The sequence below is a fragment of the Eleutherodactylus coqui genome, chromosome 1, assembly GCF_035609145.1.
Source record: "Eleutherodactylus coqui strain aEleCoq1 chromosome 1, aEleCoq1.hap1, whole genome shotgun sequence".
NCBI lineage: Eukaryota > Metazoa > Chordata > Amphibia > Anura > Eleutherodactylidae > Eleutherodactylus > Eleutherodactylus coqui.
Genome location: NC_089837.1, coordinates 261,688,498 through 261,708,960, shown reverse-complemented (window position 1 = coordinate 261,708,960; position 20,463 = coordinate 261,688,498). Strand labels below are relative to the sequence as shown.

The 20,463-nt window shown below is 42.3% G+C and overlaps 1 protein-coding gene across 4 annotated transcripts in view; it reads right to left on the bottom strand.

Annotated features, from left to right (window-relative positions):
- Positions 1 to 20,463, bottom strand: part of EPHA7 (EPH receptor A7) — a 241,376-nt gene that overhangs the window by 143,339 nt on the left and 77,574 nt on the right. For all 4 annotated transcript variants that reach the window (XM_066608353.1, XM_066608372.1, XM_066608363.1 and 1 more), the window contains exon 5: positions 9,438 to 9,773. In XM_066608353.1, the coding sequence (XP_066464450.1) occupies positions 9,438 to 9,773 (336 nt within the window). The remainder of the gene's footprint in view (positions 1 to 9,437; positions 9,774 to 20,463) is intronic.

The following is a 20,463-nucleotide window of genomic DNA, read 5'->3' as shown; positions in this document are numbered from 1 at the left end:
AGATGGAACTTTCTATGTGTGATTGTAACCTTGAGATAAGGGATTACAATATCAGAGCAAAAAGGTAATTTATTGCAGAAAACAGAACACATGAAGGGAGGCTCTGGTACCCTGTAGGGCCACCTCTAGCTTCGATACAAGATGTGATACAGATTGGTATGGGGGCTGTAGTACCCTGTTGTACAGGCTTTAGCTTGGATACAAGATGTGATACAGGCAGGCATGGAGGCATACAGGTTTTGTATGCTATCCTGCGGTAAATCGCTCCACATTTTCTGTACCTGAGCCTCAAGATAGTTGAAGTTGGCATTCTGCATGGTCCCATGATTGGTGCTAAATCTGGTGACAAAGCAGGCCACAGAAGTGTGACAATGTTAGGGAGACATTCCTGTAACACCCTCGCTGTCTTGCGCTGAGCATTATCCTGCTGGAAAATGCTTCTTGGAAGCCCTGCCATGAGAGGAACACATGTGGCTGCAGGATGCCCTGAACATATCGCTGAGCTGTCACTGTCCCTCGTAACACTACTATAGATAATTGACCATCATATGTGATGACCCCCCAGACCATCACAACAGCAGTGGGGGCAGTGTGCCACTCTACAGCAAAGGTGCTCCCCCTTAGGTCTCCAGACATGAACACAGCAATTATCAATGCCAAAGTTAAACCTCGATTTGTTGCTGAAAACAGCCCGGGTTCCACTCCATAGCTGTCCAGTTTTGTCGCTCAAGACACCACTGCAAACAGAAGCAACAGTGGGTGGGTCTCAAAGGCAATACACATAATGGGCGCTAGAAGACCAAATGTCCTTCAGCCAAGTGCCTGGAAATGGTTCCAACAGAAGCAGGGGCCTATAACGATTCTTCCACCTGTCTCTAGATGGCGGACAACGAATCAGTTAGAGCTGCTAGTGCTTGTTGGGACAATCATACTGCTGGTCTGTCGAGGGGTCCCTGAGCCCTGTCTCCTTGTATATGCGCTCACCCATCCACTTGTCCCAACACCACCTAACGGCATAGTCAAAACAGTTCAAGTGGCGGGCAATTCATTGATATGATCATCCAGATTCTTGCATTTCAAAAATACGCCTCCCTCTCAAACGCTGTTAACTGGGTGAAATCTCTTGGATTGCGTCGTCGAGGCATTTAGTGGGCAACAAGCTCTACACAAGCAGGAAAAGAGATCACTACACACAACTAGCCTCTGAGAGCCTTTCTATAGGCCAAGGGTGGAACCACTTTTAGGGTCTCAGGTAGGAAGATGTGCTTATCTGCCTGAGACGTAACTGCATGCCGAGTGCTTGATTTTTATTTATTCTTTGACAAAGAATGTACACACGGCTTTACATGAGCGAGAAAATCGCTTTGTTTTTTGTGAAACTCACAAATCTCACATTAATATTAACCCCAGTCTTTTGAATGGGGTCATACACATGAGCGATTTGTTCACACATCGCAATGCGAGAAGGAAATCGTAGCACGTTCTATCTTGCTGCGTGCTCTCGCATCACCTCTCCCATTGCTTTTAATGGGGGTGGCAGCATCGCACCATGTGCTAGCGAGAACCTGAACATCTATCACTCAGTGCAAATGCACACCCCGACTGAACGACAATTTGTTAGCTTCTCGTTCATCGTTTAGTTTCTGCAGGCAGAAAACTGAATGAGGGTGTGAGCCTTGTAAGCAGGCAGTTGTTCACTTACGAATGACTTCCTGCTTAATGTGAATGGAGGCAGCCTGGTCGCAACGATGCCCAGCTCCACTCCACTGTCATTCACTATTGATGATCGTTCCTGTGTAATACCACAGGAACGATTATCGCATCTGAATCTCCCAGGTTCCCTGTGTAAAAGCACCCTTAGAGTAAGTTCCTCTTTAATCAAAACTGCCTACTCTCCTCTCCAAGAGTTTTCCCAAGCTGCACCAGTTCTGTGGAATGGGCTACTTCCAGACAATCAAGTAAAATCCCAACACCCACAGAATTGTGTCCTATAAACATCTTTTTAGGGAAGTCTTGCATTCCCTAATCTAGTCTTCTCCATTTACCCCGCATCTGTATTTCTCCCCTTGGAAACCTGACGCCCTTCATTCTACTGCATCCCTACACCACATATGCGCTTCATACCTGAATATACAAAGATATCAGCTGGTGACTGGTTCACACAGCTGTTTGCATGCTACCCTATTCATTTAAAAAATGGTTGGACTGCTGCCCAGAACAAGCACTTAAACCTCGTGTCACGCCTATTTCCTCAGGGTCTGTAAGCTCCTGTGAGCGAGGCTCTCATTCCTATTGTTAACCTGTCTATTGGTTTAATATTGTATGTTATGTCTTATTTTGTCTGTTGCCTCTCAGTTATAAAGTGCTGCAGAATATGTTGCCAATATATGAAGATTACTATTAACAATGCTTCCTTCATAAACAGATACGTCACATTAGACTGTGATATAGCACAACTTTTCGAAAGGCTGCATGAAGTCAAAGAAGTGACTGTAGGGACAAAAAACTGGTGGTTCAACTTCTCCGTTATTTGGCGATTTAGACAACTTTTGTGAAAACATCTCCAGTTTTGACTGCTGCTCCCTATACAGACATCCCCATGTTCTTTCCTGGCAGTTGGGACGTCAGGTTCAATAAGTCCCTGACTGAACGTAATCCAGCTGACCCCGTGAAGCAGCTTCACCCCAAAACCTATATATAATCCTAGTTGTCTAAATTGAAGTTGAACCTAATCATTCTAGTAATTTGCTTGCTTGTGGAGTACTACGCCGAACCACCAGTTTTTGTCCCTCCGTTCACCCACACCCACTTATATGGAACACTAAAAGGTTGGCAGCACCTCCTTAGTAACTTGTACACTTCAAACCCATATGATCCTTGCCTGTTCTTAGAGCCATTCCTACCACACAGGTTTTTCTCAACCCATTTTCCTATTCTGCAGTTAGAAGTGACTGTAGCTGAAAACAAATGCAGAGAAAAGCAGTTCAGCAATCCATCAGATAACAGATTTTAATTATGCAACCTGCAACAGGAAAACGCATAGTAACAATGCCCCATTTCTGCCCCACACAGTAATGCTCTATTTCCTGCCCTCGTTAATGCTGCATTTTCTGTTAACATCAATAGTAATGCCTCCTTTTATGTTGAAAAAAAAAATAAACTACAAAGCGCCACTCCTTCCTCTCTTCCGGGTAGCAAGGTTGCACAGGATTTCTACAGCCAGTCCTTGGCCTCAGCGTCTGTAACCAGGGACTGGCTGCAGTGAACACATGCCATCCAGCATGTGATAACACTATCCAGAAAAGATAATGTGGAGAGTACCTTGTTCTAGGATTTGACATGTGACACGTGCCAAGAACAGTGTCATATGTGGCAATACAAATGAGGCTCATTTCAAAACATAAATCTGCCTGTACATGCGTTATTGTGACCCCTAGACACAGCCACAACAAAGCCTCTTTTCACACTGGCTTCTGTTAAACATATGCACCGTGAAAAACGCCTGATGGATACCTTAACCCCTTAGTGACGGAGCTTTTTTCCTTTTTTCCATTTTCGTTTTTTCCTCCTCCCCTTTAAAAAAATCGTAACTCCTTTATTTATTTAGTATCAACATTGCAGTATGAGGGCTTCTTTTTTTTGCAGGACAAGTTGTGTTTTTCAATGGTACTATTTATTGTACCTTATAATGTACTGAAAAACTTTTTAAAAATTCTAAGTAGAGAGACATTTAAAAAACGACATTTCGCCATTTTTCGGTGCATCCTATTTCCACGGCGCACAAACTGCAACAAAAATGACCTGATAACTGTATTCTATGGGCCAGTACGATTACTACGATACCAAACCTATATAGTTTTTTTTTTGCTGCAGTACTTGTATTTTTTTTAAATTATTTTCTGTCTCCATTTTCTGCGCACAATAACTTTTTTATTTTTCTGTCGACATAGTTATGTGAGGGCTCATCTTGTGCAGTTCGTCCTGTAATTTCCGATAGCATTATTTTTAAATACAAACAAATTTCTGATCGCCTTTAATAAATTTTTTCTTGGAGATAGGGTGACCAAGAATGTGCAATTTGAATGATCTACATCTGTTAAAAAAAAGAGGTTTGACCACATACATACATTATAAATATACACACATACATTATGCACACACACACACATTATATATATATATTTAAAAAAATAAGTAAATAAATAATAAATTATTTTATATATATAACTAGAAAAACTGCCCCTATAAATTGCCCCTATACATGCTTTCCAACATCCAAAATAAATAAAAGGATGCTTTCAAATGGTTCTAACATACAATGGATACGGTAAATGTTATTAGCTATTTTGCACAGCATATGTACAAAATTGCCAAATTTTTAAACATTTCTGTAAATTTAGTATTTTTTTTTTTAATCTGTAAGTGCAAAATGTATTGAAAAAAATTCACCACTAACAAAAGTACAATGTGTCACGGTAAAGCAATCTCAGAACCAGTTGCATAAGCATCCTAAAGTTATTACCACTTAAAGGGATACATGCCAGATTTGAAAAATTTGGTCTTTACAGCAAGGCCAAAACTGGCTGCGGGGGAAGGGGTTAATACATACATTTTTGTTTTTTTCTTTCTTTACAGAATACATGTCAATGGAGGAGTGCAGTCTGTTATACAGAAAGAAAACAGCATCACCAATGGATACTATAAAGGTAAAAAGGGGCCTCAGTCTGGTGAAAGGGGGCCTAAAATCCATTTCACGTATGCATTGAGAGCCTTCCAGGCATGTACCGATCACAAAAACACTGTGTGAAAGAAGCCTAAAAGTACAGTGATAAAACAAGAAAACAGCAAGAGCACAAAGATGGACATCACTTTTAAGCATTATGGCATGTATATTTCTAATGGGGATACTGCATGTGAAATTATCTGAAAAACCTACAGTAACATTAGCAAAAAAAACAAAACAAAAACATAAAAGTATACAACAGTACATGTCATTGCTGGCTGTTTAGTTGTTCACGAGCCTTGGTGACCCTAAAGGCGAGCTCCCTCCATGTTTTTCGGTTCTGCACTGCTTCTTTCAGTTGTGTGAGTTGTACATAGACACTACAAATAAGAGGCTCAGTCTGTTTAACTTAATTTAGGTTCACATGAGGAAGCACTGAAAGGGCCGTGGATGACACTATGGGAAGTAAGTTCTTAAAACAAAAGCTTATCCCAGATTAGTTGAACAAAGTATATTCAGAGAAATAAAGTGAAACATCTGGCCCACACACAGGCCCTTCAAATCTTATGTTGTACTTGTTTATGTAGGTTCTACCAGTGCATTTTTATAGATATAAAGTTGCTTGGACTTACCATCACTTCATGATTAATGGAAGACAGACTTCTGGTAAGTCCCCACAAATGTTAGCTTTCTCCCAGGACACTGACCAATCTGTCTAGCTGGTGTACAGGGAGCTGCAACACAGCTCTGTTCAACTACACATGGTAATGCGAGGCGATGGAGCGCTGCTCTGCATGGGAAATCTGGGAAGGAGCTGCAGCCTCACTACAGCCAGAGACAAGAAGTCTCAAACATCTCACAACTTTGTAGCGCTACAAAAAGCATGTATGTGAAGCTCATGGTTTCCGATGGGTCCTTTCAGGCTACAAAACATCGCTCATGTGAAGGAACCCATTGTAAACTATGGGCCTCACATACAAGCATTTTTGTAGCGCTTCAAAATCGCACGACTTTGTAGCCCGTGTGAATAAGGCCTAAGGGGTATTTCTATCTTTGCCATTTATGACCCACCACCGGGACAGGTGAATATCTGATAAGCCTGGGTCCCACATACTAGAAACCAAACTTAGCTCTAGATTAAAGAGTTTCACTAACACCTCCTGCACACGGGCGGAAATTCTGCGGTGAGATTTCCCGCAGAATTTCCGCCCCTGGACGCCTGCCTAGGATTGCATTGCAAAAGGCAATACTATGCAGACGGCCGCGATTTGTCCCCGCGAAAATACACGCGGAAAACAAATCGCAGCGTGCTCTATTTCTGTGCGGGTCTCGCAGAGGCCCGCAAAGAAATATCTCTCCCGATGCCGCGGTTCTGCTCTGCCCATGCGCCAGCTGGCTGGCAGCTGGCACATCAAAGAGCCGGAGCCGCGTGAGAGGTGAGCGCCGCACTGGATCCGACCTGGCCGACTGCAGGCGGCCTAAGGCTACTCTCACACAGGTGTAAGTTTAAACATGGCGTTTTATAATATTTTCAAATGCGCTCGAAAGCGTTTATAAATACACCCCAGAATTGCAATGGGTGATGTGGTGCATTAAAAAAATAAATAAATGAAATAGCTGAAAACGCACTATAAGGGCGCCTACCCACTGGCGATTTTTTTTCCTGCGATGCTAAATTGCGTTTTGCGTTTTTTCTGAAGAGCAATTAGCATAGAATGTGTTCTTGTCCATTTGGGGTTTTTTTTTCGTTTCGTTGCAATTTTTCACATAGGAACTGTCTGTTGCATATGTCTCCTTATTTTTCTCTTAATGCACCCATGATTGTCAATGGAAATTAACGAAAAACGCCGCGAAAAACGCCACGAAAAAGGCGCGGAAAACGCGTGAAAAACGCTGCGTTTTTCACGCACGAAAATCGGCAACGCCAGTGGGTAGGCGCCCTAATAGAACAGACTGAGTTTGAAAAAGCGGGCATTAGATGCACCATGCTAAAACGCTAGTCTGAGAAGCCCCATTGAAATCAATGGAAGCTCAGTACAGCGTTTTTAGTGGGCATTTCAAACACTGCGCTAAATGCTGTAAAGACGCTCATGTGGGAGAAGCCTTAGGATGCATGTCCTCGGGCGTTGCCGGGGGAGCTGCCGCCGGGGAGCAGGAGTCAGCTGACGGATCTCTGCGGTGTGCCTATCTGACAGATAGCCTCACCGCAGAGAATCGCGGCAATTCGCTGCATGCCGCAATTTGCCGGCCACCAGAGGAGAATAGCTATGATTCTCTGCTCATGGACAGGGGGGCTGCGCTTTCCATAGCAATGATAAGGAAAGGGTTCACTGCGCTCCCTGCGGCCGGATTTTCGCCACGGGGAACGCAGTGAAAATTCGCCCGTGGACAGGGGCCCTTAAGGTTATACAATGCAAAAAATTATACTTATAATTCTGGCTATAATTATGACATCACCTGTAGTAAGGACTACATTGGCAGCAACTAAAAGGCAAATACTGTTCCCCAAAACATTGCAAAAAAGTCAGATGTCCTTCACATCTAACAATTCTCTCCACTAACTAGTGAATGACACTGATTTATGACAGTACCTTATGATATAGCTGGGTGAAATACATGAACCAGTATAAACATCCATGCATCTTTGAGGCAGTTGTAAGTTCTGACAAAATATATTCTGAAGAATAAAATGAAAGCCTCTGGCCCGCACACACGCCCTTTCAAATCGTATATATGCATATGTTTGTTTTTCCAGCGCACTGTTGTAGATATAAGTTACTGGGATAGCCAACACTCCATGATCAATAGAGGTCCAACCTCAGGGACACATCCACAAATCAACTGAAAGAAAAGGCAAATGTTGGCTTTCTCCCAGCACACTGGCAGACCTGTCCTTCTGCCCAGCTTCTATCATTGCTGTGTGATACATGGGAGCTAATACGGATGTCTATGCATCTTTGAGGCAGATGTAAGTTACAACAAACCATTCACTTAACCAACAATTCAGAAATAGCTGTAGCAACAAAACAGAAAACTACTAAAGTCACAATGTTTCAAAAGGATACCATACGCAATCCTGGCAACATGTTTTAAAGCAGAAGGAGTTCCGTATTGATATATAGTGTTGTGTGAAGAGGTTACATTATTTTAGGCTGGTTTCACACCTGCGTTTGGAGTCCTTATAAAACTGATCAGTTTTTAACTGAATTTTGTACTGATTACAAGCTAAAGCAGAACTGATACATGCATGTGAATACTTTTTGGGAGTAGTTGATTATTGGATATGTCTGCCAGAGCTCTTTCTCCAAGCCAGTACAATGCACACAATACACACTCCTGGCTGGTGGGTGATGGCTGGGCTTCTCCCTCCGCCTCATCAGCTGCTCTTCTCTCCCCCTCCCAGGTCACCTGTTGTGTTGCTTGGCAGTGTACTGATAAAAAGGATCTGTTCAACAATGAAGGCAGACAAAAGCCCTTCAGCTTGTTTCCCCCTGTCACTGACTTGAATGCAAAAAACAAAAGGGAAAGGTGCTGTTTTTTTGACGGGAACAATAAGGCCTCTTTCAGACGGGTGACAGCAATATCACTGCTACAAAATCGCTGCAATATTGCAGCTTTGTACACGCGATTTTGTAGCATCAGTGATGCTTTTTCTTGTGAAAAGTCGCCCGCTGCATTGCTGCTGCCTGCAATTTTATGGCGAGAAAGTTAATAGAGGTTTCTAATGTTAAAAAGGTATCACATTGAACGAAAATCGCAAGCTCCTGCAATGCGATAAACAAGGAGGCTCTATAGGGAAACATGGGCTACAAAAAAATAGCACATCGCACAGAGATAGCATAACACAATTTTTTTTCTAGCAACATAGCATCAGTGAAAACATCGCTAATGTGAAGGAACCCATTGTAAGCATGGGTTTAAGGGCTTATTCAGACGACCGTATAACGGCCGGGTATTCACGCCGACCGATATACGGCGTCTCTCTCTGCAGGGGGAGGAGGCTGGAAGAGCCAGGAGCAGTGCACTGATCTCCCACCTCCTCTCAGAACTTAGCTCCACCCCCACTCCACCTCCTTTCATTGCAAATAGTGCTGAGGGGCGGAGAGGGGGCGGGAGCTCAGTGCACTGCTCCTGGCTCTTCCAACCTCCTCCTCCTGCAGAGAGGGACGCCATATATCGGTCGGCGTGAATACCCGGCCGATAAACATTCGTCTAAATAAGCCCTAACAAACATGTTTTTTAGCACTGCCAACTGTAACAAAATCGCCCAATTTTGTAGCCCGTGTGAAAGCAGCCTAATGCTGCAGCTGCACTTTTTTATGTTCAGAAAAACTGAAAGCGAACTGAACGGAGTCAAAAAATGTAAACTCTCTATTCATCCAATGTGCTTCATTTTTTTAATTAAAAAAAGAACAAAAAACAAAGCTTGAGGGACAGACGCAGATGTGAAACCACCTTTATTCATTTAAAATCCTGTTAACAGTCATACACAGAAAGATGCTAGTCATTGAATATCTGTGCCCATAGGGCTTACAGTCCAAACACCTTCTTTAAAAATGAACTATGTTAATTAAATGCATTGATTAATTAGCCCTTTTGGATCCTTCTGCTATAGTGTAGCTATATGCAGAAGGAGATTATTGATAAATATGCTAATTGCCAAATCGATTATTTACTCACTATATAAGGTATACCTTACTGAAATATCACTTACCAGCTTGACCAGTTGTAATGCTGACTGCAGCAAACAGTCTTTGAGAACGGCTCAGGTCGGAAACCCCGTTTACAGCTTCAACTTCAAAGGTGTAGTTGGCATGTGCAAGAAGGTCCACAACAGTTATATATGTATCTATTAATCCACTTTGCTGAGGCACATATCCCACAGTAGTCCCACAGGGCACACATTCCCCCTGCTCCCAGCTGCATCTTTTGCATATAACTCTATAAGTGACATCATTCCTTCCACCATTATCCGCTGGAGGACTCCATTCTAGGCTCACTGTTGTTTGGTTGATGTTGTAAATTAGATTCTGTGGAGCTGAAGGTGGTCCTTCAAAAAAGAAAATGAGAGCCTTTAATCAAAGTATACATTATTATACATTTAAATTATAAGAATAATATATATATATTACAACATCATTATACAAAGCCATAATATAAGCCCTATATGTTATCAGTTTCTTTATTGTCATTTGGCATGGCACTGGTCTAAACTAAAAAATTAGCTATACAATAATGTATTTTCAGGGTTCTCCAGTTGCAAACAAGATGACCTATCCTCAAGACAGATAAAAAATAGTAGATCAGTTGGGGGCTGCCAACCAGGACCCCTGCCGAACAGCGGTTTGCCAGGTCAGTGCACTCATGCATTAAGCCAATTTTGGCAGAAAGCAGACAACTCCATTATTACTGCAGTGGCCAGACTTGGTATTGCAAGTCAAGTTTCCATTGAAATGAATGGATGTAATATCAAGCCTAGCTACTACAGTAAGAAATGAGTGGTCAGCTTCCTGCAGAAATCAGCTGAGTGCATGAGAGTGCTGACCTCCGCATAGGGTTGTTTGTCGAGGCTCCTGAGCGACTGCCCCCTGCCAAGGTACGACTGATAACCTGTGTTAAGGATAAAGCATAACTAGTTTACAAGAGAACCCCTTTAAAATCCAGCTTTTGTGCATATAGAGCAAGTAGAAGAATCCATTTGTCTGCTTTTTTTCAGCAAAAATCAGGAATGGATTCCAAAAAGAGACAAAAAGCATAATGGAGCGACTTCCATATACCACCAATTTTTTCAAATCTAGCCTTTTTGTTGAAAAAATAAATAAAAATCATCAAAACAACACTATGCGAACAAGGCCCGATATGGTCTACTATGAGTGCCATTTAAAAGGTTGCTGGAAGATAGGTTATGGCCAAGGTTTAGAGACTGCCTAAACAAACTGCATCGCTTATGAAAAGATTTTTAACTGTAAGCTATTATATAAAGAATAGAAGCAATGGCATGTGGCTGGTAGGCTTTGCTTAGACATGAAATGTGTGAAATGAACACCTTATAAATTAGTTCTGATGGGGAAACACTTTTGGTGACAGAAAAGTCAAGGCAGCCTTTTCATTTACTAGTCTACCTTTTTTTCTAGTGTTAGCCTTCAGTGAAATTGAAATTGCTCACTATAGGAGAGAAATTCCTTTATTTCTACAGCAGTTTCATTTAAATTCCTTTATTTCGATAAACAGAATACCACATACATATTTGTGCTGCAGTAGCCTGATTTACCTGAAAAGACACTGATGCTACTATAAACCATTCATACAAAACTTTATGGAACTTGGGAAGAAAAAAAAAATCTATGCTTTCTGATCTCACAGTTAAAATATGTTTATAGAGATAAGGCTTCACCAATGGCTAGAGTCCTAAAAAAGTACGGTATAATAAAAAGATATTTTGTGTAATAAAAGAGGAACCATGCCTACTGATACTAATCCAAGCTTCAGGGAACATCTACTTTTTATCTACATAATTTAATGTTTACAATCTGTGCTAAACAAATTTTCAATAAGGGTAATATAATGATTTAGCACATACTCGCTCATAAGCAGCTGGAATCCCAACATGAAAGTGAAAAAAAAAAAAACATTTATTTTTTAGGCAAGTATGACAAAACACATTGACGAATCAAATACGCAGAAATTCAGAGCCAAACAAATTACAATAAAGTAGTCCAGAACACAATTATCTAAAAATCCAACAAGTGCCCAAATTACACTCATTATATGCTGAAATGTTTGGGGGTGCAGAATAAAAAGACTGGACTGGGGAGAAGCATTGTATATTGTATATCTGGACTTCTCCAAAGTGTTTTATACTGTGTTGCATAAGAGATTGGTATATAAAATAAAAATGCTGGGTGAGAATGCGTGTAAGTGGGTAAGCACCTGGCTTAGGGCTTATTCAGATGACCGTATATCGGTCGGGTTTTCACGCCTGGCTGATATATGGTGTCCCTCTCTGCAGGAGGAGGAGGCTGGAAGAGCCGGAAGCAGTGCACTGAGCTCCCGCCCCTCACCACTATTTGTAATGGAAGGGGGTAGAGCTAAGTTCCGGATTGTACATAGTGGCATAGCTGCCCTAAGTGATAAAAAGCAGGGCGTGGTTATAAATGGTACATACTCTTATTGGGTCACCCTTATTAGTGGGGTACCCACAGGCGTCGGTTTTGGGCCCCATTCCTTTAATATATTTATTAATGACCCGGTAGCAGGATTGCACAGTAAAATATCAATATTTGCAGATGACAAAAAGGTACATGTCATAGTGCACACTACATGGGAAACCACTGGGTACAACAACTCACATGGAAAAGGACTTGGGGATTTTAGTTAACTGTAAGCTAAAATGGAGCAAACAGTGTCAGGCAGCTGCTACCAAGGCAAATAGGATCATGGGGTGCATTAAAGGAGGTCTAGTGGCGCATGATGAAAACATTGTTCTTCCTCTTTACAAGTCACTGGTTAGACCACACATGGAATATCGTGGGCAGTGTTTGGAACCGGTCAGTACTCAAGAAGGATATCAAAACTTGAGCAGGTTCAAAGGTAGCTAACTAAAGGAATAAATGGAATGGGTGGATTACAATATTCAGAGAGGTTATTAAAATTGGGATTATTTAGTATAGACTGCTGAGGGGTGACCTAATAACTATGTATAAGTACATCGGAGGTCAATACAGAGCTCTCTTCCATCATCTATTTATACTCAGGACTGTGAATGTAACAAGGCGCCCTTTACGTCTAGAGGAAAGAAGGTATCTACACCGACATAGAAGGGGGTTCTTAGGGGGTAAGAGCAGTGAGACTATGGACCTCTCTGCCTGAGGACCTGGTGATGACAAATTCGATAAAAGAGTTTAAGAGGGGTCTGGACGTTTTTCTTGAACGATACAATATGTTTTAATTATTAACTTCAAAGGGATTATTGATCCATGGATTACTCTGATTGCCAAATTGGAGTCAGGAATGATTTTTTTTGGCTTCCACCTCATTATGTTTTTTTGCCTTCCTCTGGATCAACATGGGCTGAACTGGATAGAGATCTGTCTTTTTTCAGCCTTACATACTACCATACTATCATCCTACCATCAAGGCTGTATACCAAGCTGCTGCTCAAATCCTAGCTGTCAGTCTATCATCAAGGCTGTATACTACGCTGCTGCTCAAATCCTAGCTGTAAGTCTACCATCAAGGCTGAACACCATGCTTCTGCTCAGGCTCTAGCTGTCAGTCTACCTTTGAAGCCCAATGTCCACGGGCGGATTTTAATTCTAAAAGCTGTGCAAGTCTCTCGCCTGGGAGATCCGCACCTGTAGCCGCCCATAGGGATGCATTAGGAAAACAATTAAAAACATGTGGATTTGATTTTTTTTTTCCCCCACGTGCAGGAAGGTATCACAGAATATTCCATTTCTCTGCGGATCCTGTGGGACAGCTTCCATTGTAGTCAATCTACCACCAAGGCTGGATAGCAAATCTCTGCCACTAAGCCATGACTGCAAAGGCTCATAGTTGACAGAATGGGATAACCCCACAAATGACCCCATATTAAAAAATACACGACTTTATGTATTCATTGAGGTGGGGGTGAGCATTTTAAACCCACATTTTTTTCCAGAAGTTAATGCACTTCAGAGGAGAAAAATATGTGTTGTAAAAGACAGTTTTTTGTGTAGTGCACATGAAAAGGAGTATGTGCACCCCAAAATTGATACTCCTGTTTACCAGTTCAGAAATAAACCCCTGGTGGCCCTAATCTTATGTCTGGATGCACAACGGTGTCCAAAGGAATGGAGTACCCAGTGGCTTTCAGAACTGAATACAGTAATATAGTATGCTAGGCTGAAAAAAGACAACTATTAATCCAGTTCAGCCTGTTTCAACACCCCATGTTGATCAAGAGGAAGACAAACAAAACCAAAAAAACAAGGAGACAGAAGCCAATTTACCCCATTATGGGGGGAAAAATTCCTTCCCGACTCCATACTGGCAGTCAGAATAATCTCTGGGTCAACATTTGAAAAGTTCCTACCTGACTCCAGGTCCAGCAGTCGGAAGATCCCCGGATCAACAACCCTTCTGGTTATTTAATGTCTATATCTTGTAATGCCATAGTGCTCTAAAAAGAGATCTAGCCCCCTCTTAAACTGCTCTATCGATTTTGCGATCACCACGTCCTCAGACAGAGAGTTCCACAGTCTCACTGCTCTTACAGTAAAGAACCACCTTCTATGTTGGTGATGAAACCTTCTTTCCTCTAGATGCAGTGGATGCCCTCTTGCCTTTTTTTTTCTAGGGTGAATTATTCCAATTTTGATAGCCTCTCTGGTATTCTTGTCCTTCCATTTAAGTTATTAATTTAGTTGCCCTTTTTTGAACCCCCTCAAGCATTGTAGAAATTTAGCTTTAACGTGTTTTGGGCTCCATTGTACATTTTTTGATCGCTTAAGCTGCCAAAATGGTAGAAAACACCCCAAAATGACCCCATTTGGAAAACGACACCTATTGTGAATTCATCAAGGGGTGAAATAAGCAGGTGCAAAAAATTAATTTCAAGAATTGTTTTTATTTAATTTTTTATAAAGCAGGGGAAACTGGGGAGATGCACCTTAAATTTTATTGAACTGGTTCTTGTGTGTTCAGCAATACCACCAATCTGCTTACTGAACACATGGCTAACCCTGTAATGGAGGGGACACCCATTGGCTTTCAGGACGCAACAATCAATTCCAAGCCCCATCGAATGCTTGAACAGAAAAAACAAAACAAAAAAGAATTCCCCCATTTCCTTTTTGGCATTCCCTAATTACAGAAATTTGGAAATACTGGAAACTCGTAATTATATCATGGATCATTATGTTTAACACAACAAAAGAAGATCCTAATCAATTATTGAATCAATGTCAAACATATAAGGTTACAAATGATGGTGGATATTAACAAGACAAGCATTTATATTTCTTTGGAAATTTTATAGAACTAATTAATAATAAGTAATTTATTGATAACAGATTGTAAATAATGTTACGATTAATGTTACATTTGCATGAGATATTTATTTGAATCCTTGCTTTCCATTCATAAAGTATGAAGATTGCAGGTGTTTTTCCAAAGGGAACTGGTATGCGCAGGCATTCTTCTTTTACAAGGTTACAAAAGGGTTAATTATCAGGTGCGTTTTTATTTAGAAGTGTTTTTCAAAGAAGTCAAATGATGATACGGCTGAGGTGATCAAGGTTCCGTGGGAACTGAAATGCATTCTCCTATTATTGTCCTGTTAAATGAGCACAAGGTAATAAAGTGGATACATTTTTCACACAACCTTCTGTTCCCAATCATTTGGATTCTCCTAATTACAGAGGCCTGGTAGGGATAGGCATATGGGGAAATAAAACCGGGTGTTCTTCCTTTTCCCATGCTTGCTACAAACCAGACACTTTTTTTGTCCCGTAGGCCTCTGTATTTGCTGCATGTAGTGATTTGACTAGTGGAACACTAGTATAGCAGTTGCCCTTATACACATGGTACCACTTGTGCAAGAATGGCACTAATTAGCTCTCAAAAATGTTTCCACTAATGCCAATATTTTCTGGGCAATTTGAGAGATTAAGGTGTCGGTTCCTGCCTTCATACTTACAAACAAATTGCAGTTGTAACCTCTTGTACTCATCATTCACATGTGTACTGCACAAAAAAATGTGTCTTTAAAATTACACATTTTCCAAAAAACTGAAAATCATAATTTTTTCCTTCTGCTTTGCTTATATTCATTCAAAAACTATAGGGTATACTTGACGCGTTTCGATGGGATGAGCTGTCGTAAGGATAGCCAGCCTTTGAAGCTCATCAGGGACTAATCAACTCACATATTTTTCTCAGGGGTTTATAAATTTAGTAAGGATTCTTTTAGTGGGTCTCAATTTATTTAATCAATCATAGGCAGGGTCATCTCTTGGGTGGACTTCTCTTTCAGTTAAATGGAAGAAACACATTACCGTTTCAAAGAAGGTTCGGGGTATAACAGCCACAAATACAGGGGTCGCATGAGCAGCACTGGTAGACCAGTATAAGTGAATAGAATATTTTTTATTTATTTATTTTTTACTAAACCCGATAACAATATGATTCCGAAAAATGTTTCTGGGACACTGTCTGGAATAGACAGAGGTAGGTCGGCTGTCCACGGGTGATGCGGTATCCCGCGGCGAGGCTCCGCCGCGGGAGCCGCCGCCCGGGAACAGGTGCCGACACCAAATCTCCGCCACTCAGCCCTATCTAATAGATAGGCTGACTGCAGAGAATCGGGGGAATTCGCAGCATGCTGCGAATTGCCCACCGCGAGCGGAGAATCGCAATGCTTCTCCGCTCGTGGACAGGTGCCGGCGCTTTCCATAGCAATGCTATGGGAAGCGTTGACCTGCGTGATTCGCTGCCGCGGACAGGGGGCCGTATGGTGCTCAGTAATATATTGTCTAGCATAGATGTTGGTCTGCTGGACAATTAATTCCACGATCTCACCTGATAAATAAGAACAGGAATTTAAAGGAGCAAAATTAGCCATAACCGCATACAAATTGGGGAATTTGGGGGGGGGGGGATGAATCTGCAGAATTCCACATTGAGGGAGGTACTACACTACTAGCCTCTTAAGACTCAACAATTGCTTCAAAATAGGGCTAGAGGTAAAACTAAAGTTGTCACTGCTAGAATTTATTTCTGCCTCAGAGACAGTTTTGGTATCACTATCAGAACTGCTGGAACAATGCCATGCGTAGGCATGCTCTGCAGTATACAGCCTACGTGCCAATTTACAATGACTTTGTTTGTAAGGAATGGTGTATAAGCTGAAAAGAAAAAACTGGTGAAACAGACATTAGAAAAAAAAAAAACCAACAAAAACTGAGAAATGTCAGTAGACGTATGCTTCTAAACAGTGTGACGGTATGCTGCTATCTTTTTTTAAATTAAATAAAAAGAAACAGTGGTTTCGACCCACCAAACAAAATAAATTGTGCAAGAAGAAAAAAGTGTACAGGGGTGTTATTTGCTGTGTGGGTGAAGTGGGATGATCTGGGTGTGAGAGGAGGGTGATGAGGGGTACTTTGTTTAACTCCAAGTCAAAACAGCATAGGATGAGATCTCTCTCCCCTCAGAAAAGCACTCTGTAAGGGAAGAGAAATAAACAGCACTAATCCTGTATTGCGTTTACCAAACAAATGACATGAATCGCTGTCATAGTTGTATTGCAGCAATCCATTTGACTAGGGACCAATGACCATCATCTCTGGTATTTGCCATGTGCCAACTTCTGCGAAAGACAGCTTGGCATAAAGCTTATGCGCATATGCCCGACATTTTGTCACGGGCACGCACTTCACTGGCAGGGGGATGAAGATCGGCAGTGGGGGACAGCCCTGGAGGCCTCCGGTACTAGGTTTTACCTCCTTTTCCTGATTGGAACAGTGAGAAGAGATGAAACAGAAAGAACTTTCAATTTTTCATTTGTTTTAAGCTATCACCGTGATTTATTGAATAACGGTGATCACGTGACCAAGGACCACTCACTGCAGCCTCTGGTCACTGCTCCAAGCTGTCAGTTACCTCCGGTAGCAGAAAACGGATAGTCATTACATTTCCCAGCCCTACAATTTTATTCTGATGCAGTGCCATGAAAAGACAGTGCATCACAATAAAGCCCAATAGTGACCACCGTCAAAAGGCGTATGGGCGGTCACTAATGGGTTAATCAAACAAGGCTATTTTTCAATTACAAGATCCCTGTGTTACGGTAAATGTAATCTCTTCAATAATTATGTAAAAAGAGAATAGGGTGACTGTTTTTATCCATTCTCAGGAGGAAAACCTTTGCATAATTTGATGCAGCTGAGGGCCCATGCACGTATCATTGATGCATGCAAACACCCGATGCGAGAGCAAATACATCATTGTCATTGGCTGTGATTGGCTGAAGGCACATGTGTTTTCTGGAGGCGGGGATTTCAAGCCCTGTGTCCAGAAAGCAATGCTCTGCCGGGGACCAGGAGGGAGCGACAGCCTGCAGGAGCGCCGCAGAACGCCAGGAGAAGTGAGTAATGATTTTTATTCTTTGCTCCGCTGTATTCCCGGCGTATAAGGTGACAGTTGGGGGGTCGTCTTATACGCCCCGTCGCCTTATACGCCGGTATATACGGTATATATATTTATTGTAACACATTTCTGGATGAATTGCAGGGAAGGGCTTATATATTTAAGCCCTTCCCGACAATTCATCCCACGATCGCCGGCAGCCCATTGCTTTCAGTGGAACCTGCTGTATTGCCGGCTCCATTGAATTCAATGGGCAAACATCGTTCTTCTCTGCCACAGCTGTTACAGCTGTGGCAGAGAAGAATGATTTGTCTTCTATATGTTCTCAATGGGGTCGGCGCTGCTGCCGCCGGCCCCATTGAGCGCATATAGAGAAGAGAACAGGAATCGCAGATCGCACATAGGTGCGATCTGCGATTTCTATGGCCTAAGAAGGACCGTTGCGGTTCTTGAAGCCTAAAATAACTCCTAACGCTCTCCCTATAGCAGCAGCACCAGCAGCAGCACTTTCCCTGATTTATGTCAGAAGGCATCTGTGGCGAGCCGCGGGAGGGCAGATTTTAATACTCGGGTGACACCTAATCTCGCCAGCCACTCACTGCAGGGGGTGGTATAGGGCTTGAACGTTGCAGGGGGAAGTTGTAATGCCTCCCCTGTCTTTCTATTGGCCAGAAAAGCGCGCAAATTTCTCAGGGAAGAAAATGAAAGTGACCCGAACATCGCGTGGTACTCGTCTCGAGTAGCGAGCATCTCGAACACCCTAATACTCGAACGAGTATCAAGCTCGGACGAGTATGCTCGCTCATCTCTAATCAGGGTGTACAAGCTCTTAGATTTACTACTGTTAAGATAAAGAAGTTATGGTGAGATTCAATCAACTTGTGTATGGCATGGTTGGAAAGAATAGCTGGTAGTAACTTAGGGGGGAAGGCCAGTTTAAGAGTGTATGGGGTGGGGGGGCTTACTACAGGTTAACTCCGTAGTTTTTTAAAAATACTTTTGAGGCAAAGGGTGCTAACGTATACCCAACAAAAAAAAGTCACGGGCAGACAAACTGTCGGAAATAAACAAACAAGCACCTAGAAGGAGTTGTCATTTTGCTCCAAAGCTCAGCATGCAGTTACATCTCAGGCAGATATGCAAATAATTTGCGTTGTGGAGTGATTAGATCAATCGTCTTGCCACCTGAGGTCCTCAAAGTGGTTCCTCCCTAGTCATATCGAAAGGCTCTCAGAGGCTACTTGCCTCTACTACACAATCAAAGAGATTTCCCCCATGAGCAGTCTGAGAGGGGGTGTATTATTGGAATGTGAGAAACTAGATGGTCGTATTTATGAACTACGACCACCTGGGCCATTCTGACCAGACTATTAGGAGGTGTCGGGACAAGTGGATGTGTGACAGGATGCACACAAGGTGACTGGGCTCAGGACGCCCTCAAAAGACCACCAGTAGGGGGCATGGTCTAATTGTCCAACAAGCACGAGCAGTTCAAACTATTTAGTTGTCCGTCATTCAAAAACAGGTGGCACCATCGTTACATGCCCCTGTGTCTGTCGGAATAATTTCCAGGTGCTTGGCTGTAGGGCATTTGGTCTAATGAAACCCATTACGTGTACAACCTTTGACACCCACCCACCGTTGCCTCGATTTGCAGTTGTGTTGTTAACAAAAAACTAGACTGCTACAGAGTGGAACCAGGTTGTCCTAAGCAACGAATCCAGGTTTAACTTGGGCACTGCTGATGGCCGTGTCTAGAGACCTACAGGTGAGCGCCTCAATTCTGCCTTTGCTGTGGAGTGGCACACTGCCCCTACTGCTGGTGTGATTGTCTGGGGGCCATCGCATAGACACTCGTTTAGACCTAATAGTGGTATGAGGAACAATGACAGCTCAGTGATATGTTCAATTCATCCTGCAGCTGCATGTGTTCCTCTCATGGCAGGGCTTCTAAAAGGCATTTTCCAGCAAGATAATGCTCAGCCCAAAACAGCAAGGATGTCACAGGAATGTCTCCACAACATTGTCATACTTCTGTTGCCTGCCTGGTTGCCAGATTTATTGCCAGTAGAACATGTATGGGACCATCTGGGACACCAACTTCGAACACCTACGAATTTGGACGATCTGGAGGCTTAGTTACGACAAATGTGGATCAATATGCCACAGTGTACCATACTGAACCTGTATGTCTTCATGGCCGCCCGTATCACATCTTGTATCCAAGCTAGAGGCGGTACAGCAGGGTACTAAAGCCTCCCTTCAAGTGGTCAGTTTTCCACAATAAATTACCCTTTTGCTCTGATATTGTAATCACTTACTTATATCAACGTTACAATCACACATAGAAAGTTTAGTTCGATTCCAACAACTCCTTCTAGCTTTTCGATTTTGTTTTTTGACAATGAGTGAATATCAAACAAATAACCTGAAGCTTTGATCCCAGATGGTGCAAAGTTTTTTTTAGTGCTATATCAGTGCTTTGTCCTAAATCCACCTGAGCATATTTTGTTATACTTGGCATCATGTTGAATGTGATAACTAGAGATAAACGAGCGTACCCGGAAAAGCACTACTCGCTCGAGTAATTTGCTTTATCTGAGTATCGC